The 18,461-nt window shown below is 34.6% G+C and overlaps 1 protein-coding gene across 41 annotated transcripts in view; it reads right to left on the reverse strand.

The window, feature by feature from the left end:
- The window catches only part of PTPRD (protein tyrosine phosphatase receptor type D), a 1,336,531-nt gene that overhangs the window by 214,269 nt on the left and 1,103,801 nt on the right, over nucleotides 1-18,461 (reverse strand). For all 41 annotated transcript variants that reach the window (XM_087886215.1, XM_087886206.1, XM_034410407.3 and 38 more), the window contains 2 exons: nucleotides 16,623-16,768; nucleotides 9,373-9,514 (listed from right to left, as the gene is read on the reverse strand). In XM_087886215.1, coding sequence (XP_087742341.1) covers nucleotides 9,373-9,514; nucleotides 16,623-16,768 — 288 coding nt within the window. The remainder of the gene's footprint in view (nucleotides 1-9,372; nucleotides 9,515-16,622; nucleotides 16,769-18,461) is intronic.

Consider the following 18,461-nt stretch of genomic DNA (forward strand, 5'->3'; position numbering starts at 1 on the left):
GAGAAAAGGGCCACGGCCCAAGCCATGGCCTGGTGGGAATACCAGAAACTTATCAAGGAAAGTAACATCGAAAATGAAACTTTGCAGTAATTGTATTACTTGGCAAAGTCTCAACAGGGGGGAATGAAGGAGAGCCCCTCATATGGTGTATCCTAACAGTATGTATCTTAAAGGCCTTGCTTTTATATCATTTATAGCGCATCTATAAATGTATTGCCCTTTCTCCTACATCTGTACTCCTAGAAGGGAACTTGACATTTGTAGCAATCTGTCGTAACTATAATGTTGTAACCATTGTAATTGTGTAACTGGCACGTATTGTATACCCATATACTTCTGCTTTTGTACTTTTCCAGGTTACTTCTGTATTTGTACTTTTCCAGTTTAACTATCTGTATGTATGCATATTGAGGAACTGAAAGTATGCTATGATCATGAAACCTATAAAACCTGCCTCAGGGCGTTGCTCGGGGCTCAGTATTTGTCAGGTTACTGCACTGGGCCTATTGCTAGCAATATTCAATAAAGCCTGTTTTCTCTGGATCTCTGTGGTCTTGTCTCCTGACTAATTTGGGATTAGTGAATCCCGCTTCACTGTGACTAAAATTACATTGATAATCTTCCTTGTTGAATTGCAATGATAGGTTGCAACTTAGGATCAGCATTTCGTCATGTGAGCATTTGGACTGCAGGTAACATCAACAGGACAGGAGTTAAGATGAGTTTCATTAGTTGACAGGAGTTATATATCTGCCTATTTTGCACATGCTTGGATGGGATGGTCATAAAGTCTAGCTAGCTAGCACTGATGATGTTATCTAGTTTGGGTAATGAAATGTCTATAAGAAAACAAGCAAGCTCATGTCTTTTTCTGGGCTGATAAGATAATGATTCTGTCTTACCTTGTATATTGGTTTTTTCCTGTGTCATTGGTACCTGTGACGATCTACAAGATTTTAACATTTTCTCACAACATGCCTTCCTTCTGCATTTTCTCTTAACCGCTCCCCTAAAATCCAAGAGGGAAGGAGCAGACTCCAAAGCTTTGGGGGTAATTAGAAAAAAATTGTGGTTTCCAAAATTGTACCAGATTACAATCTCATGCAAACCAGACCAGAGGAAGTTGAATAGAACTTACTGAATGGGAAGATGAAGAAAAGACAGTTCCTCAAATAACCTTATCTAGAACTAGGCAGAGTCTTAAACTAGTACCTTAAATTGTACCTGGAAACCAACTAATGCATTTTTTGAAGCAGTTTGTGTGCTACCATTATTCCAATTTTGGAGGTCTCCGGCACTTCTCCTATATTCACCTGCCCATTGTATTTGATACAGAAGGAAGCTTTTAGTGATTATGATGTTCAGTTTGTTGTTTATTAGACTGATGTACACATTTTGATCAAAACTCATGGGTCTCCATTGCAATGAAAGAAGATTTTGAGGCTGCTTTGACAAAGTTCCACTAAAATAAAATTGCCTGCATTTTCAAACTGATATTATCTAAGGGATTCCTAGATAATATTGGGGATTTTCAAAGTCAACAGCTGAAAATTCTGTGGAGTTCTCAAAAGCAAAATGAGAAAAGCTGAGGTTCTTCACCGTGGCCTTTTATATTGAAAATTACCAAGGCAGCCTTTATTAGATAATGTAGCACTCACTGTCTTTAAAGGAATGTGTAAGCAATTTGGGATTATTGTTGATTCTAATCTCTCAATAGAGGTGGCCTTAGGAAAGCTACTTGTGAATGGTTCACCACAGTGGTGAAATTCAAATTTTTTTACTACTGGTTCTATGGGCATCGTGTGGCTTTCTGGGTGTGGCAGGGGAAGGATACTGCAAAATCTCCATTCCCTCCCCACTCCTGGAGGAAGGATATTACAAAATCTCCATTCCTATCCTACTCTGGGACCAGCCAGAGGTAGTATTTGCCGGTTCTCCAAACTACTCAAAATTTCCACTACCAGTTTTCCAGAACCTGTCAGAACCTGCTGAATTTCACCCCTGGTTTACCATCTATGGCCATACTTGTACTAAGAAAGAGTTGCCACACATAAATAGATGTCTGACTCTCTACTACTTTAGGATACTTTAGTTAACTCTTTTTTAAAAAGAAACACTAATTGTGTTGAAGATTAAATTTGTGTACTGCTGTTTATTAAAGGAGAAATAGTAAATATTTTTAGTCTTTCTAAGACACAAGAAATTGTTAATATATCCTTGAAATCAATCTTTATTTCACAAAATTGTGAGAAGTTCTTCAAAATAGCCTTTGTTCAATACATTAAGAGTCAGAGTTAGCAGAAGAAGAGTGTCTATTGGGCAGCAAGGGAGTAAAACTTAGATTAAGTGACAGTTTCATTATGTTTATTGATCCTGTTTCAAGTGGCAGTCCATTATTTTATGTCCACTACAAAGACAAGATCGCTTTAGAAGTAAAGCAACAACATTAGGTTCTATGTTGACATTCATATCTACTTCGATAATAGCAATTCTAGTCTCTAAAGTTTAGAATGCTAAAGTTTGTAAGAGACATAACCAGTTATCTAGCCAAGATGTTTGAAGGAAGGATGAACTGGATCTGTGCACAGCTATTATGGATATAATCCTTAGAATTCATATACACTATCTCTATATTTTTCATGATAGTATCATGAATCAGTTCATGAGCCTTGGTAGTACAGCTGCCTGCAATTACTGCAGGTTCGAATCTCGCCAGGCTCAAGGTTGACTCAGCCTTCCATCCTTTCTAAGGTAGGTAAATTGAGGACCCAGTTGTGGGGGCAATAAGCTGACTTTGTATAAATATACAAAAGGATGAAGGCTATTGCTTAGCACATTGTACGCCGCCCTAAGTCTCCGGAGAAGGGCGGCATATAAATCAAATTAAAAAAAAATTGTAAATAAAGTTGGCATGAATCTTGCTTTCATACTCAGGCTATGGAGATGTGTAGACTTCAAATCTCAGAATTCCTCAGCATGCTGAATTCCATACCATTTTCTTGGTATGAGGGAAAGTATCACAAATAACTGACTACATAATGCAACTTAATATAAAATGCACTTAATATAAAAGTTTCTATCAGCCAACTAAGCAGAAAACTAAATTAATACTTTCCTTTGATTAACAATTATTTCATCTTACTAATTTTCAGCCTAACAACATGAAACACTGTACTAATATTTAGTAAGCCCTAATATTTAGTAAGAAAACTAGAGCTTATCTGTCATGTAGAAATGAACTCCTGGTTAATTCAAATCTTCCTCTGCTTCAGTATTATAATTTTGGTTAACAAGCAAAAATACTTTTTTACTAGCAGTTTTTAACAATAAAAAGTAAGACATATTTGCTAATCACACAGAACTCTATCATTAGTAAATCAGTTCTTAGATATATGGAGTAAATGACTCTTTAGTCTAGTAAAGCTTTATATATTGTCTCCATAGAGAAATATTCTATGAAATACAATTACTTTCTTCTTACCAATGTATACATCTTACAACTATTTTCTTGAATAAGAAAATAATAAACAAATAAACAAATAAGAATAGGAATGGAGTGGGGATGATGAATCAATGAGATATATAGAATGAAGGAAAGACGAAGAAAAAGAATATGGATTTGGGGAATCACAGTAAAAAGGACAAGCCAGTTCATAACAGATCATAACATACACATGCCTTCATTGTTCTCTCACTCTCTTTCTTCCCCCTCCATACCAACCTCCCCCCCCAAAAAAAATCCCAGAGTTTGAGATACTTGGTGGACCAACCTTTTCACAAAGTGTCAAAAAAAACCAGGATTTGTAGAGGCAATAAAATATATTGGCCAGCTAAGTTTATCAATTTAGAAGCACTCATTCCCCCCACCCTCATTTTAATCCATAGATAGAAGACAAGCTACAACAGTTTTTAAGAATGCAGACAGAAACTCCACCAGATATCTGGATCTCCTTTGAACTATCTAAAACAATTTAAAAACAGTGGATTTGATTTGACACTTCAAATTGCTTCAGATATGAAAGATTTGATTTGAAGGGCTGATTTGATCAAATTTCTTTAAAACTGAATAATCCCTTTGAAGATTCATACAGTCTTATTTTCTACACAAGTGCTTCATTATTTTCAGATCTTCATCACTCTTCAAGTCTACATTTTAGGAGGAACTTTGAATTTAAGAATGTGACACAGGAATCATGTCTGGCATGTATGGTATAATAATTTGGTAACAAATTACTTTAATAGAATTACTGGAGTCACAGTGATATATTTACACTATTTCTCCGAGATCCCACCCAAATTGCTTTGATGAAAGGAAATACTACATATTAATAGAAATTTGTAATAATTGAATTCTTAACAATTATTTGAAAGCTGTATTTCCCAGTGTTCATTAGAGAGATTTCTAAAGCAGCCTTGTTATAAGGAATCTATGAAAGTTAAAATTAGCATTGTTTGTCATCTCTTTAAAATAAAAGCTGAAGTTCTGAGATTACAAATGTAGGTCCTGGAATATTTACTATTTTTCTTCTTTTTCTCTAATGTTATTTGACTTTGATTTGCATTACAGTGTGGTTTCCCCCCCCCCCATGACTCCAAGGTTCATCAAAGTCATTACTGTGCAAAAAATAAATAGGAATGAATGCAAAAACAGCTGAACAAACAAGTTATTTGGATAGCATCAGTGTTGTAAAACAACTAAATATTTTGCAAGGGCAGTCTTTATATATGTGTGAACCTCTCTGCCCTGGTTTCAACTCAGTCTTATCCAAAGTGTGTTTCTTCTTCCAAATCAGCTGTTGAACCTTACAATAATTCATATTGATATTTGTCAGATCTTGCTTCTATTTTTAGTGCACAGATACCGTGTTTTCCCGAAAATAAGACCCTGTCTTATATTTTTTTTGAACCCTGAAATAAGGGCTTGGCCTTATTGCCATGCGCTCAAAAGCCCGATTGGGTTTATTATCGGGGATGTCTTATTTTGGGGAAAACAGGGTATATTTAATTTTATCTTCTGTTCTGATATGAAAGTGATTGTGCATGGGTGATAATCTGTTCTGAGTAATGACATAAAATTGAAAAAGATTCATCAATGATCTTTTGCCCTGTTCTCTTCATAGCTTAGCTAAGAATGGACTTACAGATTTCATGTTGGTTGGAATGCCCAAGTGGAAGGATATATAGTACTTCATTATTCTCACTGCTTAATACATTCACACGTAATACATTGTTACGGGAGCTTCCCGCTACTCCCGTGTCACACCACTCCTGCGCAAGCTGCACTGGTTACCAGTGGTCCTTCAGATCCGCTTCAAGGTGCTGGTACTTACCTATAAAGCCCTTCATGGCACGGGCACGGAGTACTTGCAGGATCACCTCCTACCGGCCTCCCACCGCCCAGTGCGTTCACATAGGACTGCCTCTTCCGGGTGCCATCGGCCAGACAATGTCAGCTTATGGAGCTCAGGATGAGGGCATTCTCTGTGGGCGCACCGACCCTCCGGAATGGGTTACCCACTGAACTCCAGATGGCCCCCGACCTCCGCTCTTTCCGTGGTGACTTGAAGACATGGCTTTTCCAACAAATTGCCTGATCTGCTGGGAGTCTTAGTTTTAACTTCTTGGGGATTTTAACTGGATTATTTTAGTATTAATTTTATTGTTCCATTGTTTTATCTTTGTGAGCCGCCCCGAGTCCTTTGGGAGAAGGGCGGCATATAAGTATGTATAAACTAAACTAAACTAAACACATTATTTTTATCCACATTAATTGAGAAATGGGCAATGGTGAACAAAGTATATTGTATAGCCAGATCACTTCCTAGGTTTGATGGCAAAACCAAACCAAACCAAACCAAACCAAACCAAACCAAACCAAACCAAACCAAACCAAACCAAACCAAACCAAACCAAACCAAACCAAACCAAACCAAACCAAGACATGCACCTTTTAGAAGGGCTTGTTTTAGATACCCGAGAATTTGGAGAGTTTGTAGAGGGCACTGGGATTTTTCCCCATCTGCTGCATGCCTTGTGGATTCTAGTAATTGGAAGCAGCCTGTTCTTCTCATAAAACTGTCAAAACAGTTTTTCTTTCTATAGTGATCTCAGAATGTACCCAACCTTCTTCAATAAATTCTGGGAAATGAATTTTTAGAAGCAATGCACAAAACTCAGGAACTTTGGACTTAGGAAGTCCAAAAATCAAGATGATTAAGCATGGATAGAAAGACAAATGGGGCAAGCCCATGACAGTGGCCGTATATGTCCTGAAAGCATGCAGTTTCCAGATCTCCAATATCATATGCACACTTGTCAGTCTCACCACTGACAATGTATAGGCACATACATTAATATATTGAAATCATACAGAGCTCCACAGGCACTAGCATTGCCAACTCTACTCCTGGTTCATTCATTTGTGAAGATGGGAGACAACAACCACAATCTTCTCTAAATTTCTTTCAGCACAATTTCAATTCCCATCCCATTAAATACAGATTTTACTTCAAATAGCACAAGGGTCACAGTGATTGTTCTTCATGAATTAAATTAAGCATCATTCTGTGGAATTGTTTGTCTCTGTAAAAATTCCTCATTTAGCAACTGCTTTTTAGTGACCACTTGCAGTTACAGCAGTGATTAAAAAAGTAACTTTACAACTAATCCTCACATTTACAATATTCAAAAGAAAACTGAAGTAATATCACAAGCATATTCATGATTTCACTCAGTGATTACTACTTTGCTTAACAACTAAGTTAGCAAACCCATTGCTAAATACCTATATTTTCTTTTACATTCTTCTTTGCTCTTCTTCTCGCTTGATGAGCATCCTGTTGATTTTTAAGTGATTTCTTAAATTTAACATCAAAATAACCAGTGTTCTTTCAAACACCTGTTTCTGTTGTAGCTCATTATGCCTGGAAAGTGGTAAATGTTGTGGAGTTCTTTGTACAATCAAAAATTATGCATAGTTCCATTCCAAATCCTTCAATCCATTTTATGTCTTCTTTAATCTCTTCTTTAAAAAAGCCAGACGTATCCTTATATCAATTATTAAACTGAAATCAATTTGCACATTAAAACCCCAAGATACCTGAGGAAAGATCAATAGCCTCATTGTGCTATTAAAGTAAATCTCTGATAATCCACATTTTAACAAAATAGCTATTATTCTTTGTTTTCTGTTCTTTTTTATTTCAATAACAAACTAAAATGGGTAAAAACAAAAATAAACATGGCCTTAATTTGTAGCCATTCCTATTAAACCTGACATTCAATGAATAATAATTACTATTTACTCTTGCAACAGCCTTCCATTCTGCATCCCTATTCATCAAATAAGAAAGGAAGAAAAGGTGAGAAGAAAAAATGCTTGTGCTTTAGTCTAATAATTCACTATTTTACTTCTACTATAAATGAAATTAGATATGGAATGTAGTTGAATCCTCTCTGATCACCAGAATCTAGCAAATGAACACTTTTTACTTTTAAGACTCTAGCACACAATCAAAGGAGAGTTCAAATAGAATCCAAAGCAAAAGGATTACCAGAAACACAAATTAGCATGGGATGCTAACATTTTCTACATAGACAATATTCAATGGCTTGTCAATATTATAGAACAATTAGCTGTAGCTTTATTCACAGCCCAAAACCAAACTGCATTTCCTCTCTACAATACACTTTCACTTCCTCTCTCCAACTTCTTTCCTTGTTCCCATTTCATTTCTTTTAACTCCTTTTTCCCTAGCACATATTTTTTCATCCAATAGAAAAATGAATGACAAGATGTCCCTCTGATACATCAAATAAATAATAGTAATAATAATAATAGTACACATTAGGAAAACTAGGAAGCCTCTAATGGTATTAGCATGCCAGTGTGGTATGACAAATATAACAAAATCAAAATTAGTTTCATAGAGGTAAATATAGCTGTCACTTCGCAGATGAATTGCCAAAGAAGTCCTTTTGGAAAAATAATGAAGTTTGTTGATGTTAATACGTACCACCCCTTCTACCAATTATTTTATTTTCCCCAGGACATCTTTCTTCATCAATTAATCCATGAAAAATCGCAAGTATCGGAGACAAGGGAAGACACTTGTATCAATGCTTGAATCTTAACTACAGCAAAGTAATGCAAATGGGAAACTGGATGTCGTATACAGATACAAACAGACTATTAAATAAAATTACATCTGATAATATTGAAGAGTACAACAAATAATTAAATCTGTATTCATATTACAAGAGAACTATAATACAAAATGAACTCTAATCAGCCCAATTTGTTTCAAAGTAAACAACAACAAGAAGCATAACAATAAAACCAAACCAAACCCTACAAATAGAATAGTTTTAAATTTCTACATCATGGATATATATCCAGCAGCCTTAAAATGCTTTGTTTGGAAACACAGGGTCAGAAGATTCAAGAAATGAAAAAATAAAATATTCCTAAGGGCCTGGAACTCAGATTCAAAGGCTATCTGATATTTGGGGTTTATTTGAAGTAAGGTCTGGTTTGTGGGCTTAAAGAAATTGCTCCTGTCACCAATGAAACAGAAAGCATCTACAACTAGTGCATTGAGTTTAACATCAACCTCTCTACGATTTCTCAAAAATATAAGGAACAGAAAAAGATGACAGCATTTCTACTTATGAAGAAAAGTTTGCTAATGTTTACTAAGACATTTAATTATATAGTTCATCATTATATAAATAAAATCTGTTTCTATAATCTGCCAAAGTCAGTATCAACTTGTTGGACTAGCTTTGATACAAATGCTTATCACAAATGAATTGCCAAGAACAATGTTTTTGAAACGTTTTGAAAATTCAATGTATCTAAAAAGCAATGAATGTATTTTATTAAAAAACTCCTTATATAACTCTCAGTGTGAAATGCAGCCTAGGAAAACTCAATTCATGGATTTCATATAGTCAGAGGGTAATCCAATTGCAAATGCTAACAGTTAACTGTAAGTACAAACCATGGTTCTGTTATTATTAGCTGTACTATACATACATATATGCATATATGTATATTTGGCATCTCTAAAATGTATACACAAAATACAGTAATCATTTAATGTGCAATCTCAACCAGTACTTATGACTGGGGAAACTCTCGCACACAAAAAGAAAAACATCTCAACTGCTCTTCCAATCCAGGACTAGGGCAAACTGATTGCAATCACAATATTTAAAAGATACTCTTTCTAGATGAAAACAAAGCCCAACCTTCTAGCTTTCAATATACAATCTTTTAAGTATTACTATTATAATTCTATAGTAACTCTAATAAACTTAATACCTTAATAAACTAATTTTTAAAAAATATTATTTAAAAAAAACACTTACCACGCAAGACAGTAAGTCTTGTGGACACACTTATTTCTCCAACACTGTTGGATGCAACACATTCATAAATAGCTTCATCTCGTGGAGTTCGCAGTGGTTGTATTCTGAGGACTGATCCAGACCCATCATCAAACTCTATTACCTATTGAAGGAAACAACAGCTGTCACAGGTGTTGTTACAAACACCTACCTCTTGGGTTAATCCTGTATAAAGTAATAACTGGACTATTCTAAATTCCTCCTATGTAACTATTTGCAATTCATAAAAGTGATGGTTTAAGTACAGTGAAGCGCAAAAATTAATGTGTTACTGAAACTTAGTTGACATTATGCTGATCTTTGACTTGAACACAATAGGACAATGATTTAAGCCATAAGAATACACATCTACAATAAGACACAAATCTACAATTACTGCACCAGTTCTTTTCAAACTACATCAATATCCTGAATCTTGAAAATATCTACTAGATACTTTTGATCAGCTGGCAGTAACAAATTAAAACCCCTGAGGTGAACCTGACCATAATATTCAGGGAGTTTCAGGCAGTAATCAGATTGTGACACCATAAATGGATCTCAGTTTTCTTCAAGACATCAACTCTGAGGACATATTAGGACTACCATATCTGGATGGCAAGAGTTCAAAGGAATGGTAAATGACAATAAAGAAATAGAGAAAACTATTAATACATTACTGTCACCTAATGATTGTATGGATTTTTGCAGCTGATAATATAGTAGTCCTAATAATATTCTGTTTTATTTAATATTTAATTAATGACTGAAGGCAATGAAATTCTACAGTTAACTATTATCCAAAGCATTATAGAATTATTTGACAACACAAAAGCTATAACTTGCTAATACATCCTGCTGAAACTGGTATCCAATTATCAAAACAATCATTATTATTTGAATCTTTAACTACTGGAACAGAGAACGCTCCCTTTCAGTTTCCTAGTACCTCAGTTTTGCCTATTAGAACAAATGAAATGCATTTCCATTAAAATAACGTAATTGGTTAACAAAACAGAGAAACCTTTACGCTTATGATTTGATTCACCAGATTGATTCCTAAAACATATTTGATACCTCTGCAGAACTTGATTTAAGTTCAAACACTACTAGGAGAGAGTGAAGAAGTGATTGGTTAGGTGACTGTGCTGGGGCACTGAATGCTATGCAGAAGCATCTCTAATTAGGTTTATGCTTTTCTACCCTCATTTATCTGTGGTTGAATGTTATGGATTATACATTGAGAAAGGAGGAGGTACCAAAAGGAGGCTTATGGGAGAAAGACAGTAGAGGGCAGGAGAAAAGAATGTGTCACAGGAATGGGGGAATATGCTGAGACAAATGGCAGTCCATTTCTGGGAAAGGTGGTCTTGGTGCCTAAGGCTTATACTGTCTATGGAGATTCTCAGTCATCCAGGTCATGGTTATCCAAAGATGCTTTTTCAAGAGACAACTTGGCTTTCTGGTTTTCCTTTGAAGACGTTTTGCTTCTCATCCAAGAAGCTTCTTAAACATAAGTCCTATTGCCTCTTGAAAAAGCACCTTTAGGATAAGGCTTATACAGTTTTCTGGCACTCAGTCGCAGGTCATGATTTCAGAATTTCAATGGCTCTAGACTCTTGCTGATTGGAAGCCACCCAGAATTTGTGAGTGGCTATATAAATAAATAATAATTTTTTAAATATATTAATGGCCCTTTCTTCCAATCAACATTAACAAATGACCCTTCTATTAAAGTAATATATATATATATATATATATATATATATATATATATATATATATATATTCTGGAAAGATTCCCATGCAATATAATTTTCATTGAAAACATAGAAGACAGTGGTCCAAGAGAGATTGGCAAGTTTTACCCAAACAGAATAAGAACATGGCAGAAAACTGGTGACTTATAAACCACTTTTTTCCTTTTGCACTTATAAAATATAGCTGTGTAGAAAGCATTACTTAGCTAGCTAAGGTATTTTTGCATTTAACATAAGAAAACGTAAGCTTTATACTGTAAATTTGTCCACACAAATACTTAGAAAAAATTATATAGCAAGCTTAGCAGATTGCAGCACTGTATCATAAATTACTCTTACCTGAACCTTTTATCTATATTCCTATTTGCATTAATTAAGATAAAGAAGCTTTCTTGATTTTCCTAATGTACCACCTATTTGAGAAGACGAGGGAAAGTTGCCTACTAAAAATAATGTTTCCCATAAAAATATTCTTAGCAATAGGTCAACTGTCTGAGTTACAAAGTGTGTTATCAGACCATCACTTGGTCTTGTCTACAACAGACAATGACATATTTAAAATATCTCTGACTGAGGGGGCACTGTCTGAAAATTATGATCAGGTCATTGATGAAATATGCTACCAAAGTTGCTCCAGTTGTTATTGTTTGTCCTTTATCCTTTCAGTTCTTCAAAAAAAAGTATGCAAAGCTGCAAAAGCCAAACGTATTTTGAACTTTAGAATGGACACAAAGTTTTATATAAAATGTTGCATTGTCTGTTCCAGCTGCTGCCATTCCTGGAAAGCTGAAGAAATGTGTATTGATATCTCTCTTCCTTTGTAACGCCATAACTCTCAACACACTATTTTTGGCCTTTCACTCTATTTCCCGCCTATTATCTCTGAATCCTAAAAAAATGTATTGGATGCCCACCAGATGGCAATGCAATCTTAAACCCTTAAATATACATATACATAAACAACAAAGGTCAAACTGCTTCATCATAAGGATATTTTGGAAAAATTTGAGGTTACTGTGTTAGGCATTCTAGAAGTTTTGGTTACCTAAGTATTTGGAGAATAATTCTTATTTTGTGCCTATAAAGGTACATATAGTCCTCGACCTATGATACAATTGAGCCTTAAATATATGTTGCTAAGTGAGACATTTGTTAAGTGGGTTTTTCCCAATTTTATGACCTTTCTTGTCACAGTTGTTAAGTGAATCTCTGCAATTTATAAGTTAGTAACCTGGTTGTTAAGTGAATCTGGTTTCCTCTTTGACTTTGCTTGTCAGAAGATCTCAAAAGGTGATCACATGATCTTGGGAGACACCCAACGGTCATAAATATAACCAGTTGCCAAGCATCTGAATTTTGATCACACGATCATGGGGATGCTGCAAAGGTCATAACTGAAAAACAGTCATAAAGGTTATTTTTCAGTGCTGTTGTAACTTTGTACAGTCACTTAATGAATTGATATATGTCAAGGACTACTTGTAGTCTTCAATTTACAATAATTCATTTATCAACCTTTCAAAGTTACAACAGCACTGAAAAAAGTGACTTATAACCATTCGTCACACTTACAATCTCTACAGCATTCCCACAACTAAGAGACCAAAATTTGGGTGCTTGGCAACTGCCAAGTATTTTTTATGACAGTTGCAGTGTCCCAGAGTCATGTAATTATCATTTGCAACCTTTTCAATTGGCTTCTGATAAGCAAAGTCAATGGGGAAAACCAGATTCATTTAACAACCATGTGATTCACTTAACAAATTGTAATGATTTGTTTTAACAACCATAGCAAAAAAAAAAGATCTTAAAATTGGCCACGAGTCATTTAACAACTGCCTTGCTTAGGAACAGAAATGTTGGTCCCAATTGTGCTCGCAACTATGATTACTTGTACTTTTGTTACACAGAGCACCCATTCTGGCTCTTAATCAATACAAAACGGCAGAATAGTGAATATCCAGCTCTGAGCACTCAAGGTTCTTAATCTATCTTCTATATAAAGTTGGTTCAATTACTGCTTTATAAATTTTGTCTCATACTTTTGATATCTGCAGTGGGATAGAAAACTGTAAATTTTTTCTGTCACAGAAGACCGTAAATTTATTCTGTCACAGCCTAAGGAAGTATAAAGTGTAAAAGCACATGCAATTTATACTGAGTTGCTTTCAGGGAGGCACCATCCATACACATATCCACTTTTGAGTATACATTAAATATAGAATAATGTTTCCACATCCAACAAAGGGATAGGTCACAGAAAGCTTGTATCATGCTGACCTTTGCTTGATTATGCATGGAAACAGGAATGAATGGTTCAAAGGCAAACCTGATTCAAAATGCTACCTTCAGGGAATCCTATCTGAGTCTTCACCTTAACACCAACAGACCAACAAGTTTCTATTCAGGATTGTGTTATTATATATGTAATGATCCCATACTTATTCAGAAGCTATTGAACCTGTGTCTATGGAGATTCTCAGTCAATCAGGTCATGGTTGTCTCAAAGGTGCTTTTTCAAGAAGCAACTGGATTTTATAGTTTTTTCTTTGAAGATGTTTCGCTTCTCATCCAGCTCAGAGCTGAAGAAGCTTCTTGGATGAGAAGCAAAATGTCTTCAAAGAAAAAACCAGAAAGTCCAGTTGCCTCTTGAAAAAGCACCTTTGGGACTATTGAACCTGTGACATTGCAGTTTTTAATCCTACCGATTTATCCCTGTCTCTAGGGGTCAGGCTCATGATAGATGAGATGAAGAAAAGAAAAAGATTCGGTACCAACTAACATGGATTCTATTATGTTACATATTTTTATTCAACTTTTGTTCTCCATTATCTAACCACAAGATTGGCTCTTGTACATAGCATGATCAATCATATCCTATTCACAGCTATACATAAACAGCAATTAATTTCATCAGGTTTATATCTTGACCTTTTAGTCTGGCAAATATAGAAATATCAATTATAACTTTAACATTGTTGGAAAAAAATCCATTATATGTATGTACATATGTATATGTATAATATGTGTGTGTGTGTGTGTACATATGAAACAATTATTATGTCAAGTATATAGGTAATTTTATATTTAAAAAGCCACATGCATTTTTCTATCTGGATAAAAAATAACAAAAAGATAATACCGGCATTTACATAAAAAAGCCCTGCTAAAATCTTTTGAGTGATATAGTAGATGAAAAAATTCTTCATTCCACATTTCATGAAGCCAAACAATGTGCCATCAAATGATGAAGGGTACAATGTTTATTTTGTCAAAGATCTGAATGCATAACACAATTTCTGATACTGAGTATATAAATTAAAGTGCTGCAAGTTGTAGTTAAAAATACAAAATGTTGATTGCATCTAGGAAGAGAATATACATGGAAAGACTAGAGGGCTACTACATTTGTTTAGCCTGGAGACACACATGCTTCCTCTTAAAATATGCAAATATCATTACGTATTTGTTCAATTAGTTAACAAATATCAATAAACATAAATTAAATTATCCAGAGCTGAAAAAGATCAGGCATTAATGAACAGTTGTGACAGTTCAGATTTATTGAGGAAAGAAATACTTAAGTAAAAATGTTTAATTAATTTAAACAGTTGCCAACAGGTACTATGTACAATCTCACGCGTGCTCCAAAGCACACATTTTCTCTTTGACTCCAAAGTGCAGTGCAGTCCCAGTAAAGAACAATTATTCAGGCATATTTTAATTAAATTCTTTTTAACAACTGAAGCATGATTTAAATGTAGGATTCAAAGTGTAATTAAAGACTCATGGGAACACAGATAGACGTTCAAGAAAACTTTCATCAAGAGAATCATAACAGTGGTCTCCCCGGTCAAAAAAAAGGAGAGAATAGAAAGGAAAATGCAGCATTTAACTATGGGTCTATGTTAGTGGTTCTCCATCCATTATTCTGATACATTATGAAATACAACAAAAGACAGTGTTTAGTTAATTTGCTTATTATAACATATTGTCAACTGCGCATTCTCATAATTCTTCTGAGCGAGGTTAAAATCTAATTACTATGCCTGGTTTTAGGATCAGGATATTTATGGTTGCTACTTCGTAGCTATTACAGAGGCTTTAACAGACAAAAAATAACTAGCAGTCAACACACTTGAATTGACAATAGGATCTTAAGAAAGATGATTGAACAGAGCTTTTCAAGTTGCAAAGAATCAGTGAAAATTAAAGTTTATTGGTAAAAGGCAACTGAGAGTTGGTTTATGATTGAATAAAGTAGAGCTTGGAGCTGTAAGAACATTTTTTTTTTTTTTTAGTTTGAGGGAACCTCTTTGAAAAAAAAGATCTTGAGGCTAAAACTGGTGGTCATAGCATAAAGTTATCCTGGTGAAGAAGTAATAAAATGCCAGTAGGATTCTGTAAGTAGTCTGGCTGAAGGGAGATTTTAGGCAAAGAGATCTAAAAAATAAATCAACCTGAAAATCAAGGGCAATCAAAAGAATGGAGGAAGAAAAATGTTGTTTCACATTGGTTCTGTTTGGGGGAATATGGCTACATTCGGCTTAGTGAAATCTGGTTTCAGTGCAAAATGATTGAGAGATTTCTTAAGTGTTATCAATTTTATCCCATCATATAAATTCTTAATAAAGTTTAGATACTCCAAATGATATGCAGAGTAAATAGTCCATGGCTACATAGAAGGACAAGACTCATAAGAGTTGTGGAGTTTTGTTTTTGGTCTGATTGCTTATATGATGTATTGTAAATTTCACTAAAAAATAGCAGGGTTTTTCACCCAACGTTTTTAAAAGGGGCATCTATACTAATGTTAAAGGCAAAAGAGTCAAGAACATAAGCAGCATTCTGAAAGAGAAACACGCTATCAAAATGTATTGTATATTATTCTTTCAACTCATCTATTTTCATTTTATTTATCAACATGCATGTTTTCTCATCAGGAAACAAAGACTGGGGCAGTTATTATTAACAGTTTTGTTCTAATGCTAATGTTTTATTTTCATACCCTGACATCACCCTTTGCTGCTTTTAAAAACAAACCCTCAAAACATCTAATTCTTGCATGAATAAAATCGATTCTTAATGGTTGTTAAAAGAACCAACCTTTATTATGCTAAGTATCATAATTCTAACTCTTTGGCTGGTTTCTACATAGTATCCCTAATGACAACCTTAGGAACTACGTCCATATTTTTCTGCCATTAATCCATGTCAATAGTAACTAGTTCCTACATAAATAGGGAATATTGGAAAAAATATTCACAGCACATCTTTGAGAGCCATAACCTTACAAATAAAAATGAAATTCTTCTTTAAGGAAAAGTCTGAAACAAATCATTTTGTTTTCTAAAAGACCACTGTGAAGCATCACTGCTGTTGTTTAAAATTATACTATTCAGAAACAAAAGGGAATAATCAAGGAATATTAGAGTAATGGTTTTCGGAGGAACAGAACAATGGACCTAATACCTCAAATCTCTGATTGCTGACTTTTTTGCCCTTCTTGTTCCAGACAATTTTAGGCCTTGGGTCTCCCGAAGCTTGACAGATGAATGAAGCAACTCCTCCAGAGACCCCTGTCTGGTCAACAGGTGTTCTTGCAAACTTTGGTGGTGCTAAAAAAAGAAAGAGTAAAATAAATCTAAGCAAGAACTCACCAAAGTAATATGTCAGGATGTCAAAAATATTAAACCAAAACAAATGATATTAACTTTCAGAGCAAAGTTTTTAAAGAAAAGGCAAGCTGATATACAGATAGTCCTTGAGGTACGATTGGTCACTTAGAAACCGTTCAAAGTTAAAATGGACCTCCCTGGGGCAGTGGTGAAATGCAATTTTTTTTGCTACCGGTTCTGTGGGCGTAGCTTGGCGGGCGTGGCTTGGTAAGGGGTCATGTGACTGGGTGTGCATGGCCAATTTTTTAAAAAAATCTTTAAAGCATTTTTTACTACCTATTCGCCCAAACTGGTAGTAAAAAAATGCTTTAAAAAAGTAAAAAGAAAAGGTTCCAACGATTGTGTGGCACAGCTGTGATCATCGGAACTTTTTTTTTTTTTTTTTACTTTTTAAAGCATTTTTAATACTAGTTCTCCCAAACCTGTAGTTTTTATCACTACCAGTTCGCCCGAACTGGTAGCATTTCACCCCTGCCCTGGGGATATATACAACAACCCACTTCCACAGTTCTTATAGTCACTCCTCCACAGTCACATGATCACATTTTGGGCATTCAGCAACTGGCCTACATTTTCAGCTGTTTGCAGGGTCCTGCAATCATATGGTCATGTTTTATGACATTTTTGATGAAAATTGGCATTTATTTCCCGTTTTCAGAAAAAATAGTCCACAGCAAACAATTGGTTTGTTCAATGACATGGTGTTTGCTTAATGACCATTGCAAAAAAAGATTGCAAAATCAGGTCCATAATGTGGGTGATCATCTTTACAACAGTCACAACTTGCAATTGTAAGGGGCAGGCTCCATTATGATCGTAAGTCAAAAACTACCTGTAACACAATTGGCTACATTATAATATACCAGTTTCAGGCAGAACTTAACATACTATACATGTTGATATTGTCAGAAATCTTATACATATAAATATATAATGCATAAACTATAAAATAAAATAAAATTGCAGTTCCCTGCTTGTTGTACAGTCTTCAATTATAACATGATAATCAATATACTATATTTTAAAATACCATAAAATTGTAAAATTAAAATTTTATAGCAAAGCTTTGCTGATGTAATTACCCAACTTAAAAACTGTTCTCCATAAATATTTTACTTACTCCATGAACCATTTCTATCAAAAAGAGAAACCATGTATAGCAAAGACTGCAATTAACAAATTAATAGTTTCTGCTTCTTAAAGACTTTAGCTAGGCTCAAAAATTCAAAGAGACGGTAACTGTAGCCAGAAATAAGGAGATTATGGGCAAAAGTTGACAAATCTAACAACAACAGCAAAGGCATCACAGTGACAGCAAAAGTGAGAACCATCAAGGCATACTATTTTTCCTGTTTTAATACATGGCTGTGAAAGCACAACCATCAGAAACTTTAAATAAAGAAAAACAGATGTCTTTGAAATGTATTGTTGGAGAAGATTGTTAAGAATAAGTTGGACTACAAGGAGAAAATAATTCAATACTACATGAAATAAAATCAAACTGTTCACTGGAAACACTAATAATGAAGCTAGAGATATTTTGAAGACGTAATGGGAAGGCAAGATTATTTGTGAAAAATCTGACATTTGAAAAAATGAAAGGCAATCAAAAAGAGGTCAATAGAAGACAAAA

The sequence above is a fragment of the Pantherophis guttatus genome, chromosome 2 (genome assembly GCF_059756535.1).
Source record: "Pantherophis guttatus breed Tessera chromosome 2, ASM5975653v1, whole genome shotgun sequence".
Classification (NCBI taxonomy): Eukaryota; Metazoa; Chordata; class Lepidosauria; order Squamata; family Colubridae; genus Pantherophis; species Pantherophis guttatus.